Below are 20,153 nucleotides of genomic sequence, written 5' to 3' on the forward strand. Positions count from 1 at the left end.
GATATTCACCCAATATCCTTCTGATAAGGGCTAATATCAAAGTTATTCAACGCACTAGTTGAACTTTACAAGAAAAAAATCTAACCCCATCAGAAAATGGGGTGGTGAAATGAATAGAAACTTTCTCAAGGAAGAAATTCAAATGGGCAAAAGGCAAATGAAAAAATGCTCTTCTTGGGGAGATGCAGATCAAAACAACAACGAGATGTCATCTCACACTGCAGAGACTGGCACACATCCAAAAGAACAAGAGTAACCAGTGCTGACGCAGATATTAGGCGGAAGGGACTCTCCTTCATTGCTAGTGGGAATGTCAACTGGTCTAGTTTTTGGAAAAACAATATAAAAATTCCTCAAAAAACTAGAAATTGAGCTCCCATTTGACCCACCAATAACCACTCCTGGAAATATGCCCTGCGGGTCCAAAGACACACAGAAGAAATACCATCTGCACTCCAAAACATTGCACTTTTTGCACAAACACTTAGCTGAACTGCACCACTATTCACCATAGCCAGACTCTGGAAACAACCTGAGTCCTTGAGAGCAGATGACTCGATAAAGAAACTATGGTGCTGGTCCAAGCAAAGGGTATTGGGAGGATTCTCCCAGGATGGGAGATGCATGCTGAAAGTAGACTAGACCGAATATGTTTGCCACTCAATGCCTCTTTTGCAAACCTTAGCATCCAAAATGAGAGAAAGAACAAAAGAGAATGCCCTGCCACAGAGGCGGAAGGGGATGGGGGCATGGGAGGGGTGGGAGGGTTACTGGGACCATTGGTGGTAGAGAATGGGCACTGGTGGAGGAATGGGTACTCAATCATTGTATGACCAAAACCCAAGTACAAAAGCTTGTAAGGTCAACAACTGTACCACATGGTGTTTTGCTAATAAAAAAATAAAATAAGATATTTTTTGTTGTTATACTTCTCCCATTCCTGTTGTTAAAAATATGCAATAATTATAAATAGATGATCATCAAAGACCAAAGAGTAGACTAATAGGAAATCTGACTGAAATTTCAGTTTAGGAAATCATCTGTTCACTGAATCTGAAATTACATTCCAGTGGTTCTTTTCAGATGACTTGGGAGATGTTGTCTCAGGGAGTAGATGTGCTGTCATTCCTTTTAGAATCTGAAAAATCTAAATATTACTTAATTGGGTTCCAAATCATGAAAATCACTCATTAGTGGCAATAGTAAATATTCTGCTGAAATAAAAATATATATAATAAAAAAAGAAATGATGGTGCTGGAAATGTATAGTGGAGGGACGGGTGTTGGAACACCATATGACGGAAACCTAATCACGAACAGCTTTGTAAGGATCTATCACACAGTGATTCAATTTAAAAAAATCTTAATTGTGCAGAAAACTCAGCACCTGAAACAACCATTTAATACACTCAATAAGAAGTTAACATCAATTTTCCCATACAAATGATGATCCTATAAAAGTAATCTCTATATCTCAGGAACAATTTCAATCAAAAGCTCAGTTTAACATTTTGTTCTTTTTTTTCTTTTTTCTTTTTTTTTAATTTTTATTAGTGAGACATCATGAGGTACAGTTGTAGACTTACAAATTTTTGTGCTTGGGTTTCAGTTGTACAATGATCAAACACCCATCCCTCCACCAGTGCCCATTCTCCACCACCACGGATCCCGGTATCCCTCCCATCCCCCATCCTCTCCATCCCACCCTGCCTCTGTGGCAGGGCATTCCCTTTTGTTCTCTCTCTCCTATTGGGTGTTGTGGTTTGCAAAAGAGGCAATGAGTGGCAATCATGTTTGGTCTGTAGTCTACTTTCAATACCAAATAAAGGCTGTTGGGAGGATGCTCCTAGGATGGGAGAAGCATGCTGAATGTTTGTTTATTTTTTGTGTCACACCTAGTAATGCTTGGGAGTTAGTCCTGGCTCTGCATTCAGAAATTACTTCTGGCGGTGTTCTGGGTCCATATGAAATGCCTGGGATCAAACACAGGTTGGCTGCATGCAAGGCAAAACACTCCCATTACTATCACTCCAGCATCAACACCTTTCTCTTCTTTTGACTTATATCATAGCCTCTTTACTGAAGCACAGGTTATGGTACATCTACACAATGGGATACTACACAGCTGATAGGAAAAATGAAGTCATGAAATTTCCTTAAAAATGGATGGACATGTAGAATACCATGCTGAGTGAAATGAGTCAGAAGGAGAGGGACAGATATAGAATCACTTCACTCATTTGTGGGATATAAAAAAAGAAACTGGTTGGAAGCTTGCCACAAGCATATGGGGGCAAGGACAGTTATGACAGAGAAGGGACCAGAATGACAATGATAGTTGGAAATGACCACCGAGTGTTGAAAATAGGTAAACGTATATACAGGGTAACCTTCCAGTACCTATATTGGAAACCAAAATCACCAAAAGGGGAGGGAGAGAGATACACAGATTGAGAGAGAGAAAGGGAGAGAGAGAGAGAGAGAGAGAGAGAGAGAGAGAGAGAGAGAGAAAGAGAGAAAGTGCCTGCCATTGTGGCAGGCTGAGAAGACGATAAGGAAGGGGACATTGGTGGTGGGCAATGTATATTGGTGAAGGGATGGGTATTGGAAAAATAATTAAATAAATAATGCATGTAAAAATAAATAAAACAACACTCTGGATGCTGGAGTGATAGAACAGTAGATAGGGTGTTTGCCTTGCATAAGGCCAACTTGAGTTCAAACCCTGGCACCACAAAACAGTCCCCTGAACACCACCAGGAGTAACTCCCGAACACAGAGTCAGGAATAACCCCTGAGCACCATAGGTTATTATTCCAACCAAAAACTCCCAACAAAAAACCAATTAACTAACGAAATAAATAAAACAGTGCCCTGAGAAAAGAAAATCTGTCCTTTGAGGTAAATGCGAGATCTGATGAAGTCACTTTCCATAACATTTTCAGTTTTTCAGTGTTTGAACAGTCACATTGTCCCTCATTCAAAAGAAGACGTGGTTCCTGTTCAGCTGTTTCTAAATTTCCTCATTCTCTAGACTACTGCGGCCATCTGCTCCAAGACTCCATGATTCTCTGATAGACCAAAACATGCACTAAAGGAACAGTTACTATGCCCTGTGAAGAAAGAACAAACCTCATTCCAGTGGTGCTAATAACAAGAAACTTGGATAGAAAGATAAATGGCTAAGGAAATATAATTATTGAAAGGATATCACTTAGGAGAAATCCAAGTTTTCAGAATTAACTGAACTACCTGTTGCATTTCAAGAGCAAAACAGTAATCATTGCTTAAGTATAAATGCTATATACATTCAATTCAAAATAGCTGCCATTTTAAATTTTAGCAAAATGCAAGATATTTAGCAGGACTGAAAAAAAAACATGTATCTGAACACTTACGAAACTCTTATTCTTTATTTCCCCAAGACAGACACAACCACCCTGTCTGTTGTCACAAACCAGAACCAATAACACACAAACATACACATGTAATACAAAAGTATTACATCAAATTTCTGAAACTTATTCAACTACTATATAACAGGCTTCACACCTGAGAACCTACTTACGATTGAATTCTTGCAATTCTCCATAAGGTTCCAGGGATATGATGATTATTTACTATGTCTCCAGGAATTAAACTAATCGGCCTCTAAAAAATGTAAGCTCATGTAAAGAATTAAATATATTGGTTTACTCGATGGCTTGGAGGCCAGCCACACATGCTAGGGGAAAACTGAGCTCAGATAGAGAAGGGAGCACCAAATAAAGGGTGTTGGGAGGATCCTCCCAGGATGGGAGAAGCATGCTGAAAGTAGACTATAGACCAAATATGATTGTCACCCATTGCCTCTTTTGCAAACCACAACACCCAAAAGGAGAGAGAGAACAAAAGGGAACGCCCTGCCACAGAGGCAGGTTGGGATGGTGGGGCATGGGGGATGGGAGGGATACTGGGATCTGTGGTGGTGGAAAATGGGCACTGATGGAGGAAAAAAGAAAAACAACAACAAAAAAGAATTAAATATACTGGCAATGTAACATATTCTTAATCATAGTTTTCATATTTAATTGTTAAGTAATTCCATACAATCCTGTGTCAGATAGGGAAACAGAGGCATGAGGTGACAGAAATGATTCATCCATGGTAATTCATGCACCAGCAAACAAACACAAACATTTCTGCTCTTTGCTCACCAAACATAACGGGCCCTGTTAAATTCAAAGAAACCTAAGATGAGACGCCCCCTCCACCACCCATAACAACCTCATAGCACTCATGCCTATCTGAAGGCTAGAGAAAGTCTCATACTTGGGAAGACTCAGAAATCTGATCATTACATTCCCACAGTCAGACTGAAAAGGAACCCACATATTTCTGCACGGTATTAAATTTCGCTGAGAAAATTCTGCACAGTATTTGTTTAGACCAGGCTGGTTTCAATTTATGAAGCTCTACTTTAGAAGAAAATAATCATATCATGTCCCAGTGGGACTGCTTTCTCTTGCCATTAATACAGACCTTTTCACATGCTAATAAAGATCACTGTTTTCCACTGAGAACATGGACTATTATTTTAAGATAAAAATTATGAGCAGCTTTGTAAGTGCCCATCTATAGATGAATAAACAACAACCAAAAAATATATGGTTGCAGAGAGAAAGCGAGAGAGAGAGACAGTGGAATACTACTCGGCTATTAAAAACGATAAACTCTGACCACTGTGCAACATGGATGAACTCGGAAGATGTATAATTCAATGGAGTCAGTCAGATAAAGATAAACACTGTGTTTCACTCATGTGGAAAATAAATGAAGCAAAGAAATGCCAAAATAAAAACAAATCTCAGATACAGAGAAGAGATTGCTAGTTACCAGAGAGGAAGTGGGTTAGAGAGTAGATAAAATAAGCAAAAGGGGTTAATTGTACATTTTATAAGAAACTAGACTTCATGCTGATTATATATATTGCACAAACAAATGTCAGGTTACAGTGATGTACATTTAAAACCATAAACCAAGGTTGCATCAATACAAATTTAATTGTTAAAATACAAAGAAGCAAGCATGGTTTACCGGAGTAAGATCCATACTTTGTATGGCAATAATTACTCAGTGATATTATGATAACTGCAAATGATAAGAACTTTTTTAGAACTAAGACCAAAAAAAGCTTCGAAACCATAGTCTCATTAACTATTAACATGCCTTATTGTGAGAGAAAAGGTTGATGTCATGAACTTGCTAACGTGAAGTTGTTGAGAAAACAAGAACAACTGAGTTATTCAGATAAATTATTGTAGCCTGAATTCAGACTAAACATTTGATGGCTTTTCTATTTTTAAATAAAGAGCAAAAAGGAAAATGATAAATCTTGGGTTGAAGAACCTGGGAAGTTCTCATTATGGTAATTCCTCCATAAACACTGTCATGAAATGTAACACCTAACTTTTCACAACAGTTTGACAGCGCTCACACACTTATCATTGTTAACTGTGCAAGCCCATTATGTATTTAACCTAAAGCAGTGATACGTGGCTTAGGAAGAGGAGTTCCCATGAGTGAGTTGGCATGCTAGGTGCATGACATGTATATTTAATTCTCACCACCATATAAGGCAGAAATGAGCAGTGAGGTTAAAAAAAAATTCAGAGAAGTTAAGGAATTTTTACCCTCAGTTATATAACAAGTAGAAGAACGAGCCCGAAATTGTTTGATTCCAGAGCCCACGCATATAACTACTATATCATAATGTCTCTATAGAAACTTAGGGTTCCTTCTCGCACCATACTTTTTTTTTTTTTTTTTTTATCTATTTAATTTTTATTAGTGAGACACCATGAGGTACAGTTGTAGACTTACAAATTTTTGTGCTTTGGTTTCAATTATACAATGATCAAGTACCCATCCCTCCACCAGTGCCCATTTTCCACGGATCCCAGTATCCTTCCCATCCCCCACCCCCTCAGTCCTACCCTGCCTCTGTGGCAGGCCATTCCCTTTTGTTCTCTCTCTCCTTTTGGGTGCTGTGGTCTGTAAAAGAGGCATTGAGTGGCAATCATGTTTGGTCTATAGTCTACTTTCAGCATGCTTCTCGCATCCTGGGAGGATCCTCCCAACACCCTTTATTTGCACCATACTTTTTAATTTAAAAAATTTTTAAATTTTTATTGGTGAAACACCATGAGGTACAGTTGTAGATCCACAAATTTTTGTGCTTGGGTCTCGACTATACAATGATCAAATACTCATCCCTCCACCAGTGCCCATTTTATGCTTGCGTTTCGATTATACAATGATCAAATACCCATCCCTCCACCAGTGCCCATTTTCCACCACCACAGATCCCAGTATCCCTCCAACCCTCATCCCTCCCATCTCACCCTGCCTCTGTGGCAAGGCATTCCCTTTTGTTCTCTCTCTCCTTTTGGGTGTTGTGGTCTGCAAAAGAGGCATTGAGTGGCAAACATGTTCAGTCCATAGTCTACTTTCGACATGCATCTCCCCTCCTGGGAGGATCCTCCAAACACCCTTTATTTGGTGCTCCCTTCTCTATCTGAACTGCCCTTTCCTCTAGAATACCTGGCTGGCCTCTATCCTCCTGGTGCTGATCTCAGCTATTCTTGGGTATTAATCTCATACTTTGTTACTTTATATCCCCCAGATGAATGCAATCTTTCTATGTCTATCCCTCTCTTTCTGACTCATTTCGCTTAGCATGATACTTTCTATGTTGTACCACTTGTATGTAAATTTCATGACTTCATCTTTTCTAACAGCTACATAGTACTCCATTGTGTAGTTGTACCAAGTTTCTTTAACCAGTCATCTGTTCTTGGGCACTCAGGTTTCTTCCAGTTTCTGGCTATTGTAAAGAGTGCTGCAATGAACAAACAAGTCTCGCACCATACTTACTGCCTTCCTCTCTCTAAAAACTGAACATCGAGCAAAACTGGCCTTAATCAACTGAAAAGTTAAGTTACTTTCCCTTCAAAGTCAGACTGGAATATTGTCCTAACTAATATTGCCTTCTTCACCTTGAGTCATATTTGGTTCTTCTATTTGACCTTTTAAGATGTGAAACACTGCGATTCCCTAACAGCTCTGCCTTTCTCTCAGTAGGTAACTAAAATACAAGAAGAACCTCATTTCACGAAGAAATACAGGCTGGATTTTTTCCTAGTCTTGGGAAATGCATGTTTACATCCCTGCTGCCTCACATGACAACCAGCTCAACCCTGCTTTCTGCAGGACCTTGCTCCACTGGCATAAAACCCTGAAGATACCTACAGATGGAATCAAGGAGGTGGTTTGAAAGGGGAAAAGAAAGGAAGAGCGAAAAAGAAGGAAGGAAGGCGGAAGTGGAAGGTCAGAAGGGAGAGGACGGGAGAGAAAGAGAGGAGGAAAAAGAAATACAAATGAAGAACACAGAAAGACAGAAAGATAGAAAAGAAGGAAGCAAGGATTTCAGTAATAGGAGAAAAAATCAATTAGGGAGTGGAATGTAATTTTCAATTATCCTGCAACTGGCTATACCTATTAGAAAAAAAAAAGTAAAATCTGTCCCATCAATTTTCAGGAGATTCTTCTTAAACAACAAGTGAAGATTAAATTAAGCAGGGATGTTTGTTTTTGTTTTTCTTTTTTTTTATGAAGCAAGATAGTTTTATTGAATGAAACTTACTTTGAAAGACAGAGAGAGAGGAAATATATATTCAAGAGAGAACATTGTCTTTTCAGATTTGAATAAGTAAGCAAAGAAACATAGAAATAAGCAAATAAGATATGTGTTCAATGGACAATACAGACTTGAAAAGGCAAAGTTTGTATTTTTTTGCTTTTAGGTCATCTGCATAGGAGCGATAGCACAGCAGGTAGGGCGTTTGCCTTGCACACAGTCGACCCGGGTTCGATCCCTCCATCCCTCTTGGAGAGTCCGGCAAGCTACGGAGAGTACCACACCCGCAGGGAAGAGCCTGGCAAGCTCCTTCATGGCGTATTCGATAGGCCAAAGACAGTAACAACCAATCTCTCAGTGGAGATGTTACTGGTGCCCGCTTGAGCAAATCAATGAACAACAGGACTGGACGACAGTGGTACAGTGCTACAGTGTCATGTCATCTGCAAGTTTTTATGTAGTCATCAAAGAATGAATCAAACCCACTCAAGCACAAATGAAGCCATCTGAGCACTCTCAGTGGGCTTGAAGTAGCCGTTGCCCCATCACAACATAATTCACCCCGCTCCTCTCTCTTGCTGCTTATCATCTATGCCTGTGTTGACTTGCCACTTACTCCTCAACCTCAGGGAGTCCGGATTTCCACCCCACCACACTGTCCTCTATCGTTGAATGTCTTCCAGAGCCTCCTAAAACCAGCATCAGTTGTTACACACCTACCTCATCACAGCTTCCTTCCATCTCTCCCCTAGTCTGGATTCCCTGTCACTGAAATAGGAGTTTTTCAAACACTTTGGAGCCATGAAACCCTTCTTCCACATGGGAGTTGCCTAGAACTAGTTCTCCCATAGGAGAACTCTAAATTAAGCCATGTAAGTCAGGGGCTGGAGCAATAGAACAGAGGGTTGGGCATTTGCCTTGCACGTGGACAACCCAAGTTCGATTCCCAGCATCCCATATGGTCCCCTGAGTACAGCCAGGAGTAATTCCTCAATGCAGAGCCAGGAGTAACCCCTGTGCATTGCTGGGTGTGACCCAAAAAGCAAAAAAAAAAAAAAGCCATGTAAGTAATCAAGGTTTGTTCTTCAACAAGGTCGTTTTGCCTATATACTGCATTACTGCAACTATTTTTTGCATCAGCCCACATATTTTCACTAAACAACAAAAAAAGAAAAAGCTTATTGGAGAGTTTTATTTTAATTCCACTAGTTCTAAACATTGACCTAGAACAAGCCTCAAGAATTATCATCATATGAGCTGGAGTGGTAGCACAGCAGATAAGGAGTTTGCCTTGCATGCAGCCGACCCGGGTTCGATTCCCAGCATCCCATATGGTCCCCTGAGCATTGCCAGGAGTAATTCCTGAGTGCATAGCCAGGTGTAACTCCTGTGCCTCGCGCAAGCACAAAAATTTGTAAGTCTACAACTGTACCTCATGGTGTTTCACTAATAAAAATTTAAGAGGAAAAAAAGACCTTCCAGTCTACTTGCTGGAACGAGTTGAACTCAGTTACCGGGATTCTGGAACTGACAAAGAAAAGAAGGTATACAGGGAGTGGAGGGGAGGTGGATTTCTCTTCCTAAGTCAACTTTGTATTCATCTCCCAGATTTCAACTGTCTTCTTCATTCTGACATTCCCTAGGCTAGAAATGATGCACTAATATCTCCTAAGTTTAATTTGTCCAGAAATCATGTATCTTATTCCTTAAAAGGTTGGGGGGGTGGGGGCTAGGGGAACCAGCTATCTGGTGGGGTCACGAGAAGTGGTTGCCTAGGGATCAAGCTCCTTGACAGTGAATTTCAAACTAACCCTCCTTTTGCACTCTACCTGTTTTCTGGTACCTATGTTTATTGAAATCCAATGCTCCATCTAGGACACATTGCTTTTTAACTTAAATATCCCTTGCAGGAACTGAAGTTTGATTTGCCCCAATCTATTTTAAGTCATTTGCCATTCTCCAATTTACAATCCATTGTTACGCCCAGTGCAGTTGATATTACATCTTATTCGGAGGGTTTAAATTCCCTGTAGCTTATTCCACTTTTAGCATTTCTACTTGAAATAGGAATTTCCTGATTATTTGATGTGGAATCCACTCTTAATTAAACTTATATAATGAATAAGTTAATAAATGGCTAACTAAAATGTAGCTTCATAACCACATTTTCAACAGTTGTTACTCTGCTTTATCCTCTTTGGGAGGGTCTTTGTTTACTATTCTTTCTTCTGTCCCATATCATCTTCCTACTTGGATTCATTTAACAGTTTGCCAAGGTTCATCCTTCCTTAGCATGCAGAAAGGGTGACAGGCTTTCTGAATTTCATAGAACAATGTTCTATGTTGCTCATTTGTTCTTATTCTAAAGAGTACTTGAGTAGGCATAGAATTCTAAACTTAGGGGCTGGTGCGATATCACAGCAGGTAGGGTATTTGCCTTGCCTACGGCCGACCCGGGTTTGATTCTTAGCATCCCAAATGGTCCCCTGAGCACTGCCAGAGGTAATTCCTGAGTGCAGAGCCAGGAGTGACCCCTGTGAATCTCCGGGTGTGACCCAAAAATTAGGATTCTAAGCTTAAAATCATTTCCCAAAGAACTTCCATAACATTGCTTCAGATGTCTGTTTTCCACTGATAAAGGCCCTCCCGTTGATCGTCGATTTGCTCGAGCGGGCCCAGTAACATCTCCATTGGAGACTTTGTTGTTACTGTGTCTGGCATATCAAATACTCTTGGTAGCTTGCCGGGCTCTCCGAGAGGGGCGGAGGAATCGAACTCGGGTCGGCCATGTTGGCCGCGTGTAAGGCGAACGCCCTACCCGCTGTGCTATCGCTCCAGCCCAGTGATAGATCTGATTTTTTGATTGTTTTTTTTAAGGGGGCGGTGTTTTTGATTTGGAGTTTTTGGGCTACACTTCTGGCTCTGAGCTCAGGGATTACTCCTGGAAAGCTCAGGGGACCACATGGGGTGCTGGGGATCAAACTTGAATCATCTGCATACAAGGCAAACTTCCTGGACTGTCACTCTGGCCCAGATTTGACTTTCTGAGAAACTGTTTTAAGTTGCCATAACCAAGACTTCCAGGTAAGCATCTGGATGTATGTAATGAACGTGAAAGAAGTCCTTGGAGGCAGGATGACGAGAATGTGCTCTGTCCTGCTTTTCCTGCCTTCCCTGAGTTCATCCCGGCATTCCAGAGTCACCCAGGGCTTTGTCAAGTTTAGCGTTGGTCCTAACATCTACAGCGATCCAAACCCATATCCTGTCCTTAGAGAAAACCATCTATTTGATGAGCTTCCCTTAAGACTTCATCTTGAAACTCATAGATTCAGCTACCCCAAGAATATAATAGGACCAGCGAAAACAAGACAAGAAAAAGGAGGGGGAATTCACTAGGCTTTTCCCAAGCCATCACTGTGTTCCTCATCCTGATGTCTGACTCCAGAGAGCTTGTTGGGAGTTTTTAGCAGGGGAAAACAGCTACTCATATATCCTCCATCGAAAAATACAAATAAAATGGTCTGTTTTTGTTCTGCGAGGGTCATCATCTTCTCCTCTTCCACCAGCTCACAGCTTAACAGCTTCAGGAGGGATCACATGGTATGATGAGGGAGGAAGGGGGTATCTGTCCAGCCAATTGGGTCAGTTGAATCTCTGGCAGCCAATAAATGACAAACGTTGCAGGCAGGGCCCCCTCACAACCAGCGATACTGGATTCCTGAGCTTGGACATTTTTCCAGAGCTCTACTGCAAGGTCAAGCACACCCTTTGTATCAGTTTTCTCTCAATTTACTTTCTGTTGTGTTTATTCTGCTGTGGTTTTTCTATCCATTCAGTGCAAACTGCAATTTGTCTTTCAGAAATCCCTCCAAGCCTCCAAACTATCCATGACACATTATTGCTTTTTCTACTTATTTTGAAATTACAGTTTCTTTCTTTAATATCCTTTCCCTCCTTTCGACCTGTCACTGTGCTACATAGGAGATACAATCAAAAATTTTGAAGGGAAAGATCAGTTGAGAAAAGGAAGAGAAGGCTGTAATGGATCCACTCATTTCTCAATCCACCTGAGCTACTCAGTAGTGGTGGGGGTGGGGCCCCTCTAAACAGTTTAAGGGGACAACCAGGTCAATTTTGAGCAGATGATGCAATGATGCTGGTTCCGGGGACCAGCTTTGCAAGAAACAAAACTTCCTGGCAGTGCTCAGGGTCTATATGACACTAGGGACCAAACTCTGTACCTTGTGAGCAAGGCATGAACTCACAACCCAGAACTGACTCTCAGGTGCCACATTCAATGAATTCCAAGGTCCTGAGATGTATACTAGTTAGTAAACAAAATGTTTCTTTACCCTAGAGTATCAGTGGGATTCTTTAAATACAATTATAAGAACACTAAAAATATAACAGAAACCTATAGGGGCTGGAGCAATAGTACAGCGGGTAGGGCGTTTGCCTTGCATGCAGCCAACCAGGGTTCGAATCCCAGCATCCCTTATAGTCACCCAAGCACTGCCAGGAGTAATTCCTGAGTGCAGAGCCACGAGGAACCCCTGAATATCGCTGGGTGTGACCCAAAAAGAAAACAAGCAAGCAGTAACCTATAGTAACATCTTTACATGTCAATCGGTGTGGGAACACCTACATTGTGTATATAAACTTCAGGTACAGGTCTTCAAATATTTCTGAGGAAACTTTGAGCTGCCTGTCCTGTTCCTCCCAATTTCTCACAATGCACTATTTTCAGACTCAGTTCCTGGGACACATCTGTGGAAAAAGCAGCAAACATTTCCACTTCCTTGTAGTCATATTCTAGCAAGAAAAGTCATACATCACTAGTGGCTGCAGAGGTGGAGGAAGGGAAATGACAAATGTGCCAGATAGAGTGATAAGCACTAGGTTACAATTATAAGCACTGTAGCACTGTCCTCCCATTGTTCATCGATTTGCTTGAGCGGGCCCAGTAACGTCTCCATTGTGAGACTTGTTGTTACTGTTTTTGGCATATCGAATACGCCATGGTGGAGTTTGCCAGGTTTTACCGTGCAGGCAGAATACTCTTGGTAGCTTGCCGGGATCTCCAAGAGGGATGAAGGAATTGAACTTGGGTCGGCCGTGTGCAAGGCAAATGCCCTACCTGCTGTGCTATCGCTCCAGCCCAATTATAAACAGAGTAGTAATGGAAGACTTCAGACTTCGTTGAGCTGTAACATTTCCACAGGAATTTTAACTTGAGAGTTGTACTGGAAATGGAAGGGTAGGGAGTGGACAGATAGGGTGGAGTTAAGGTCTTGCCTTGAATACAGCCCACCTCAACTGATTCCCTGGCACGTTATCGATGCAAATGTCTCCCGGCCCACGTGTTCCCCTGAGCATGGTCAGGAGTGATCCTTGAGCACAGAATCAGAGTAAACCCTAAGCACTACAGGGTGTCTCCCCAAAATAACAGCAACAAATGAACAAGAGTATTCTAAACAGTAAGTAAGTAAGTAAGTAAAGGCCCTCCCATTGATCGTCGATTTGCTCGAGTGGGCCCAGTAACGTCTCCATTGGAGACTTTGTTGTTACTGTGTCTGGCATATCGAATACTCTCGGTAGCTTGCCGGGATCTCCGAGAGGGGCGGAGGAATCGAACTCGGGTCGGCCATGTTGGCCACTTGTAAGGCGAACGCCCTACCCGCTGTGCTATCGCTCCAGGAAGAGAAAATGCTAAGTTTTCAGAGTAGAAGTAAAATTGGTATCTTTTAGGAATAGCAAGGGGTCAGTAAACACCAGAACCTGTAACAGAGGGAATTGAGACATGAAACTCGAGAGTCTTCTAAAGGGGCTATGGCAAAAATAGTCCTTTAGGTCAGCATAAAGACATGGCACTGTTTTTCTAATACTTAATCTGGAGGGCTGGAATGATAACACAGCGGGTAGGGCATTTGCCTTGCACACGGCCGACCCGGGTTCAATTCCTCCATCCCTCTCAGAGAGCCCAGCAAGCTACCAAGAGTATCCTGCCCACACAGCAAAGCCTGGCAAGCCACCTGTGTCATATTCGATATGCCAAAAAAACAGTAAAAACAAGTCTTGTTTCATGTTTTTGGAGCAAGCGGACGCCATTGGGCTACACTAGCATGTGACAGGGATGAATGGATGTTACTGGTGCCCGCTCAAGCAAATTGATGAACAACGGGACAACAGTGATTACAGTGCTTACCTAATCTGGAAGTCATTGGAAAGTTTTTCAGGGAGAACAGTTAATTACCTGAACAACGGTCACGGTCACTGTCCTCCCATTGTTCATTGATTTACTCGAGCGGGCCCAGTAACGTCTCCATTGTGAGACTTTGTTGTTACTGTGTTTGGCATATCGAATATGTCACGGATAGCTTGCCAGGTTCTGCCGTGCGGGCGAGATACTCTCGGTAGCTTGCCTGGCTCTCCGAGAGGGGTGGAGGAATCGAACTCAGGTCGGCCATGTTGGCTGCGTGCAAGGCAAACGCCCTACCCACTGTGCTATCACTCCAGCCCAACCTGAACAACATTGAAAGGATCACTGGAACTCTAGCACAATAAATAGAAGGGAAGCAAGAGTAGAAGCAAGGAAACCAATAGGGAAAGAGTCACAATAATCAGTAAAGGATGTTGGTGGTAGCAGAAGCAGTTTCTAGCAATGATCCGATTAAAGAGTCAACCAACAGAATTCCCTGATGACTCTGATATGGGATTTGGAGGCTCACAGATGCCTCCATGGTCTAAGCAATGAAGATAGAGCTGCCTTCGGTTACTGGGAGGGGGGATTGGGAGTGGTGAAGATCAGGAGCTCAATTTGGAATCTGTCAGAATGAGGTATCACTTCAACATCCGATGGAAGATATCAGTGGTGTGAGGTTCAGGAAGCAACGTTCAGGAGAGTATTCCAAGCTGGACTTGAATACTTTGGGGCCATCAGCATGAAGATTAGCAAGAAGTGGAATGAGCTCCCAAAATTGAAAAAGAGGCGTCCGAGCAATAATACAACAGGTAGGGAGTTTACCTTGCACTCAGCTGACCCAGGTTCGATGCCCCACATTCCATATGGTCCCCCAAGCACTGTCAGGAGTAGTTCCTGAGTATAGAGCCAGGAGTAACCCCTGAGCATCACCAGATGTGACCAAAAAAAGCAAATTTTTTTAAATTTATTTTATTTTTCGGTTTCAATTATACAATGATCAAATACCCATCCCTCCACCAGTGCCCATTTCCCACCACCACAGATCCCAGTATAAGCAAATTTTTTTAAGTGAAAAATTATCATAAAAACATCCTGAAACATTGATACATCATGTTCTTCCTGCCGTATTTAATTTCCCATCTCTTTGAACATTTTGTCTAATGCAACTGCCAAGGATTGAGGACCTCAGAAATCCCAGTCGCCTGCTCCCCCATCATTTGTGGTTGAGAGTTCAAGCATCTCTCACCTGACTGAGAAGCTCCCATACCTGATGAGTTTCCATCGCCTCCCAGGCCAGCTGCTGGATCAATGAGGCTAGCAGGCCCCTGTGCTAGTAGAGTGCCTCGTCACAGAATACTTATTTCTGCATAAAGGGGTAAACTCTTCCTCTGCCATTCCAACCTGACCCCATGCAACCATTCCAAACCCAGACTATCATTTCCCTCCTACATTCATATACATGTTGTGATTTTGGGGTAATATTTTGGGGGAGGGGGACATAGCTGTGATGTTCAAGGCTTACAGCTGGTTCTGGCAGGCTCGGAGGACCATATGGGGTTCCAAGGATCAAACTTCACTCCCATGCAAGGCAAGTACCCTACCCATTGTACTATCTCTCCATTCCCATGAGTGGTTCTTAACTCAGTGCATTGTGCAGACTAGTTTCTCTAATACAAATAACTTTTCTCTGCATCCCCAAATGCCTAATTCTTCCCGTTTTTCTTTTTCTCTTTTTTTATATATATATTTTTTTAATTTTTTTAATGGATTCACTGTGAGAGAGACCTTGTAAAGCTGTTCTTGATTAGATTTCAGTCATACAGTGTTCCAACACCCATCTCTCCACCAGTGTACATTTCCTAGCATCAGTGTCCTCAGTTTCCCTCCCATATAACCTAAGTTATAGTTTCTGCTCATAAGTTCCCATCCTGCCTCTGTGGCAGGCATCTCTCTCTCTCTCGCTCTCTCTCTCTCTCTTTCTCTCCCCTCCCCTCTCCTTTCACTGTCCATCTTCTTGATAAAAATCAAAACCCATAGAAAGGGTAAAAAGGAAAGTGCTTGCCATAGAGGCGGTGAACGGGGGTGGGGTGGTTGTGGCAGTGGCAGGAGAGATACTGGGGACATTGGTGGTGGGAAATGTACACTGGTGGACGGATGGGTGTTCGTTCATTCTATGACTGATACGCAATTATGTAAGCTTTGTAACTATCTCACAGTGATTTAATTTTTTAAAAAAATGAAGAAGAATCAAAACCCGACTTACTTCAGTGGACCACAGACCACTGTTGGAGTATAGTTCTAAACATTTTAGGTTTAACATTGGTTAGCCATTTCTTCTCTGACCTTTCTCCTCCACTGCAAGGAGCTTAGGTTTACTGAGTAATACCCATCACAATTCTCCCAAAGCACTCCCATTTCCTCCATATTCATCTTTAAGTTCTCTTTTATGCTCTACTTCCTCTTTCTGTTAATCCTCACTTCCCCTAACCAGAGCCTGTGACTTGTAATGTAAAATTCGTCAGAGAATTTTGGATTTGGATTTGTAAGTACAAATCCCTACCACTCTCCACCCATCCGGACATGTGGAGAGTGCCCCTTCCTCCCCCCTCTCCCCGCCCCGAGCCTGGCTGTCCTCACTGGGGCCCCTTGGAAGGGGGAGGGTTGAGTTTCTCTCCCCCCCTGTCCCGAGCAGAGCCCCAGCAGCTGAGGACCTCCGGAGCCAGCCACGACCATGCTGGGACCACTCTCCACATGTTCGGATGGGCGTCATGCATGAAAGATCTGGCAGAGGAACCCAGGCATGCAGGTCCCGGGGCTGAGGTCTCCAAGCCTACTTGGATTGGGACTGGGCCTTCTCCACTCAGACCCCCCATCTTCCAGTAGATAGGCGTCACATCCACCAGCTGCAGCCAGCGCCAGGTTGGTCCCATCAACGGCCAAGATGCAGAAACCCAGCTCCCGGAGGAGTACAGTGCAGAGTCTCCTGCCCCCATGCCTGGCCAACATATAGAGACTATAAACTAAAGCTCCCGGGAGAGAGCAATGCAGTACTTCCTGGAGCACATGGCTCCATTCTCAGCCATGCAATCTCTTATTCTCCAGTCCACTCACGTACCTAAAGCAGCACACGTTTGTTTGGTGTTAACATACTTGCTTGTATTCTCTTATATACGGGCTTAAATGGATCCAGAGTGAAACACAACAACCTCCCCACACTTCCCTCTTACTGCGCTGGGAAGATGCTCGCTGGTGGGGTGGGTGTTTGAATATTATCTGAATTACTGTGAACTACTTTATGAAAATAATGCTAAGGTAAAGGTAAAGGCCCTCCCGTTGATCGTCGATTTGCTCGAGCGGGCCCAGTAACGTCTCCATTGGAGACTTTGTTGTTACTGTGTCTGGCATATGGAATACTCTCGGTAGTTGGGAAAAAATTAAAATGGAAAAATAAATAAACCGGAGCAAAGCCGGGTGTGGCCCAGAAACAATAAGCAGAGGGAGGCAAGGACAAGAAGGGAGCTGGAAACTGATGGGGCCTGAGCAGTAGTTCAGCAGGTGAAGGGCTTGCCTTGCACGCGGCTGATCCCGGTTTGATTCAGCATCCCACCTGGTTCCCCCGAAGTGATTCCTGAGTCAGAAGTAAGCCCTAAATATTGCTAGGTGTGCCCCCAAAAGCAAAAACAAGAGAAAAGAAAAGAATACTGAGAACAGAATATCGACTTTTTTTTTCTTTTTGGGTCACACCCGGCAATGCACAGGGGTTCCTCCTGGCTCTGCACTCAGGAATTACCCCTGGCGGTGCTCAGGGAACCATATGGGATGCTGGGAATCAAACCCGGGTTGGCCGCGTGCAAGGCAAACGCCCTACCCGCTGTGCTATCGCTCCAGCCCCAGAATAGCAGACTTTTGAGAAGAATTCAAATGGGCCATAAACTGAGAGGCAGCTTTGGTGCATGCAGTGAAGGAGGAACTGACAGCCCTGAGCAGCCACTGCTGGAACAATGAACAAGAGCAACCTGCAGGAGAGCTAGACCTAGACGTGCAGTGAAAGCCCCGCTGTTTACAGGCAGGAAGAGGGGAAAGGGCAGAAAAGCCAGGCTGCTTGGAACCACATCCATGTTCCGCACTCGCTCATAAGTTACCGAAGAGTGAGTGCTAGGGCCTGGAAAACCCAGCTTGGGATTGGGAACGTTTAGGTGAAGTCAGCAGCAGAATCTGCTCTAGTGTGTGTGGCACTTAATAGGCACTCAAGAAATATTTCAAACATACGAGACCAAAGAAAACCAACCAGAGAAGACACAAAGAAAAATCTGAGAAGTGCTTCTACAAGGAGAAAGGCACCTAGTGGAGTACGTGTTCAATAAATAAATATATATATATGGGCTATATATATATATATATATATATATATATATATATATATATATAGGCTGGAGCAATAGCACAGCAGTAGGGCATTTGCCTTGCATGCAGCCAGCCCGGCCCAGCCGGGTTCAATTCCTCCACCCCTCTCAGAGAGCCCAGCAAGCTACGAAGAGTATCTCACCCACATGGCAAAGCCTGGCAAGCTCCCCGTGATGTATTCGATATGCCAAACACAGCAACAGTAACAATATGTCTCAAAATGGAGACGTTACTGGGCCCACTAGAGCAAATTGATGAACAACAGGAAACAGTGTGTGTGTGTATATATATATATATATATATATATATATATATATATATATGGGCTGGAGTGATAGCACAGCGGGTAGGGTGTTTGCCTTGCATGCAGTCGACCCAGGTTCGATTCCTCCATCCCTCTCAGAGAGCCCGGCAAGCTACCAAGAGTATCCCACCCGCACGGAAGAGCCTGGAAAGCTCCCTGTGGTGTATTTGATATGCCAAAAACAGTAACAACAAGTCTCACAATGGAGACGTTACTGGTACCCACTTGAGCAAATTGATGAACAATGGGAGGACAGTGCTACAGTGCGAGAGTGCATATATATATATATATATATATATATATATATATGCATATATATACACACACAGACAAATATACACATATATACTATTTTCATTTATAATTGTTATAAATAAATATATATGTATATACTTACAATTATATTTATATACCCAGGTTAATATATATGTGTATAAATACATATATCAGTTGTGTGTGTGTGTGTGTGTGTGTCCCAAGAGAAGCCTGAGGAGTTGTAAAAGGTTACCTGTTATGTTTCCAAAAGGGCCCCCAGCCTCTGATTTCAATTCTCAAAACTCCCTGGGGAAGCCATGGGGTCCCCTCACGGGACACTCTTAAGAACACGTTCTTCAATGTACCACAAGGGACAAGTAGTTTAGACCATTTTACAATAGATGGAGTTGAGGTGGAGAGGCGATATATATAGCCAAGTGAACCTGAATTATCAGTTGTAATTCCCAAGGAATTCCCTCAGAAACTTACCCTCCCCGTGCTCCCCACAAAACTGACAGAAACCCCTTGCCCACTGCCAAACATGGATGGCCCATGACTGGGAGGGCTTTCAGGCAGGCCTGGTTAAATTGTACAGCCTTTATTTCATGGAGAAATAACCCACAGAGGACCCGCTCTCAAACACGCATGCAGAAAGCAAAACAAGAAGCTGAGGAGATTATCTGTTCAGAATTTGCTTTAAAAGAGCCTGGGCAGGACTCATTTATTTTTTGAGAAAATATATGATTAACCATAGTTAACGATGAATTCAGATGTTGTGCATCAGAGCAGCTCCTCAAAGTTTGAGAGCATTTAATATTATATATCGCTGCCATTTGGACTAAATTGTTTTTTTAATGTACACAATATTACAAATTTAATTTGAGCTGTTTGAATCAGTCTGTAAAAAAGATTTGATTATACCTGAGTGTTCTGGCCGCAGCTTCTGTGTATCTCAGTAATCTTGGCGGTAATTGGCTGATTAGGCGTCTCACACTCTATCTTTGCCTCAGTTTCCATGGTAATGTTACAGGAGCTATTATAGATGAGAACTTCATCTCTTTCCACTTTAGGGCTGAAACGAGAGGGGAGGTTAAATGGGGTGTCATCAATCTTAATGAAATGCAATTATTTTTACTCTTATTAATCATTGCAAGCCATTAGCTCATGGCAACTACAGGCCACCATTTGTCAAATTTTGCAAATTTCTGTAATTTTGTTTCCATTCTTTTATTGTTTATTTGTTTTCCCTTTATCTGCACACCCTGCAATGAAAATGCACATGGTAAATATCTTTCACTGAGGCCTTTCTC

The 20,153-nt window shown here is 42.6% G+C and overlaps 1 protein-coding gene across 1 annotated transcript in view; it reads right to left on the bottom strand.

Moving 5' to 3' along the window:
* The window catches only part of PKHD1 (PKHD1 ciliary IPT domain containing fibrocystin/polyductin), a 579,380-nt gene that overhangs the window by 446,005 nt on the left and 113,222 nt on the right, over positions 1-20,153 (bottom strand). The window contains exon 34 of the mRNA XM_056130637.1: positions 19,765-19,915. Within this exon, the coding sequence (XP_055986612.1) occupies positions 19,765-19,915 (151 nt within the window). The remainder of the gene's footprint in view (positions 1-19,764; positions 19,916-20,153) is intronic.

Source organism: Sorex fumeus, unplaced genomic scaffold (genome assembly GCF_029834395.1).
Source record: "Sorex fumeus unplaced genomic scaffold, SorFum_2.1 ptg000080l, whole genome shotgun sequence".
NCBI classification, from domain to species: domain Eukaryota; kingdom Metazoa; phylum Chordata; class Mammalia; order Eulipotyphla; family Soricidae; genus Sorex; species Sorex fumeus.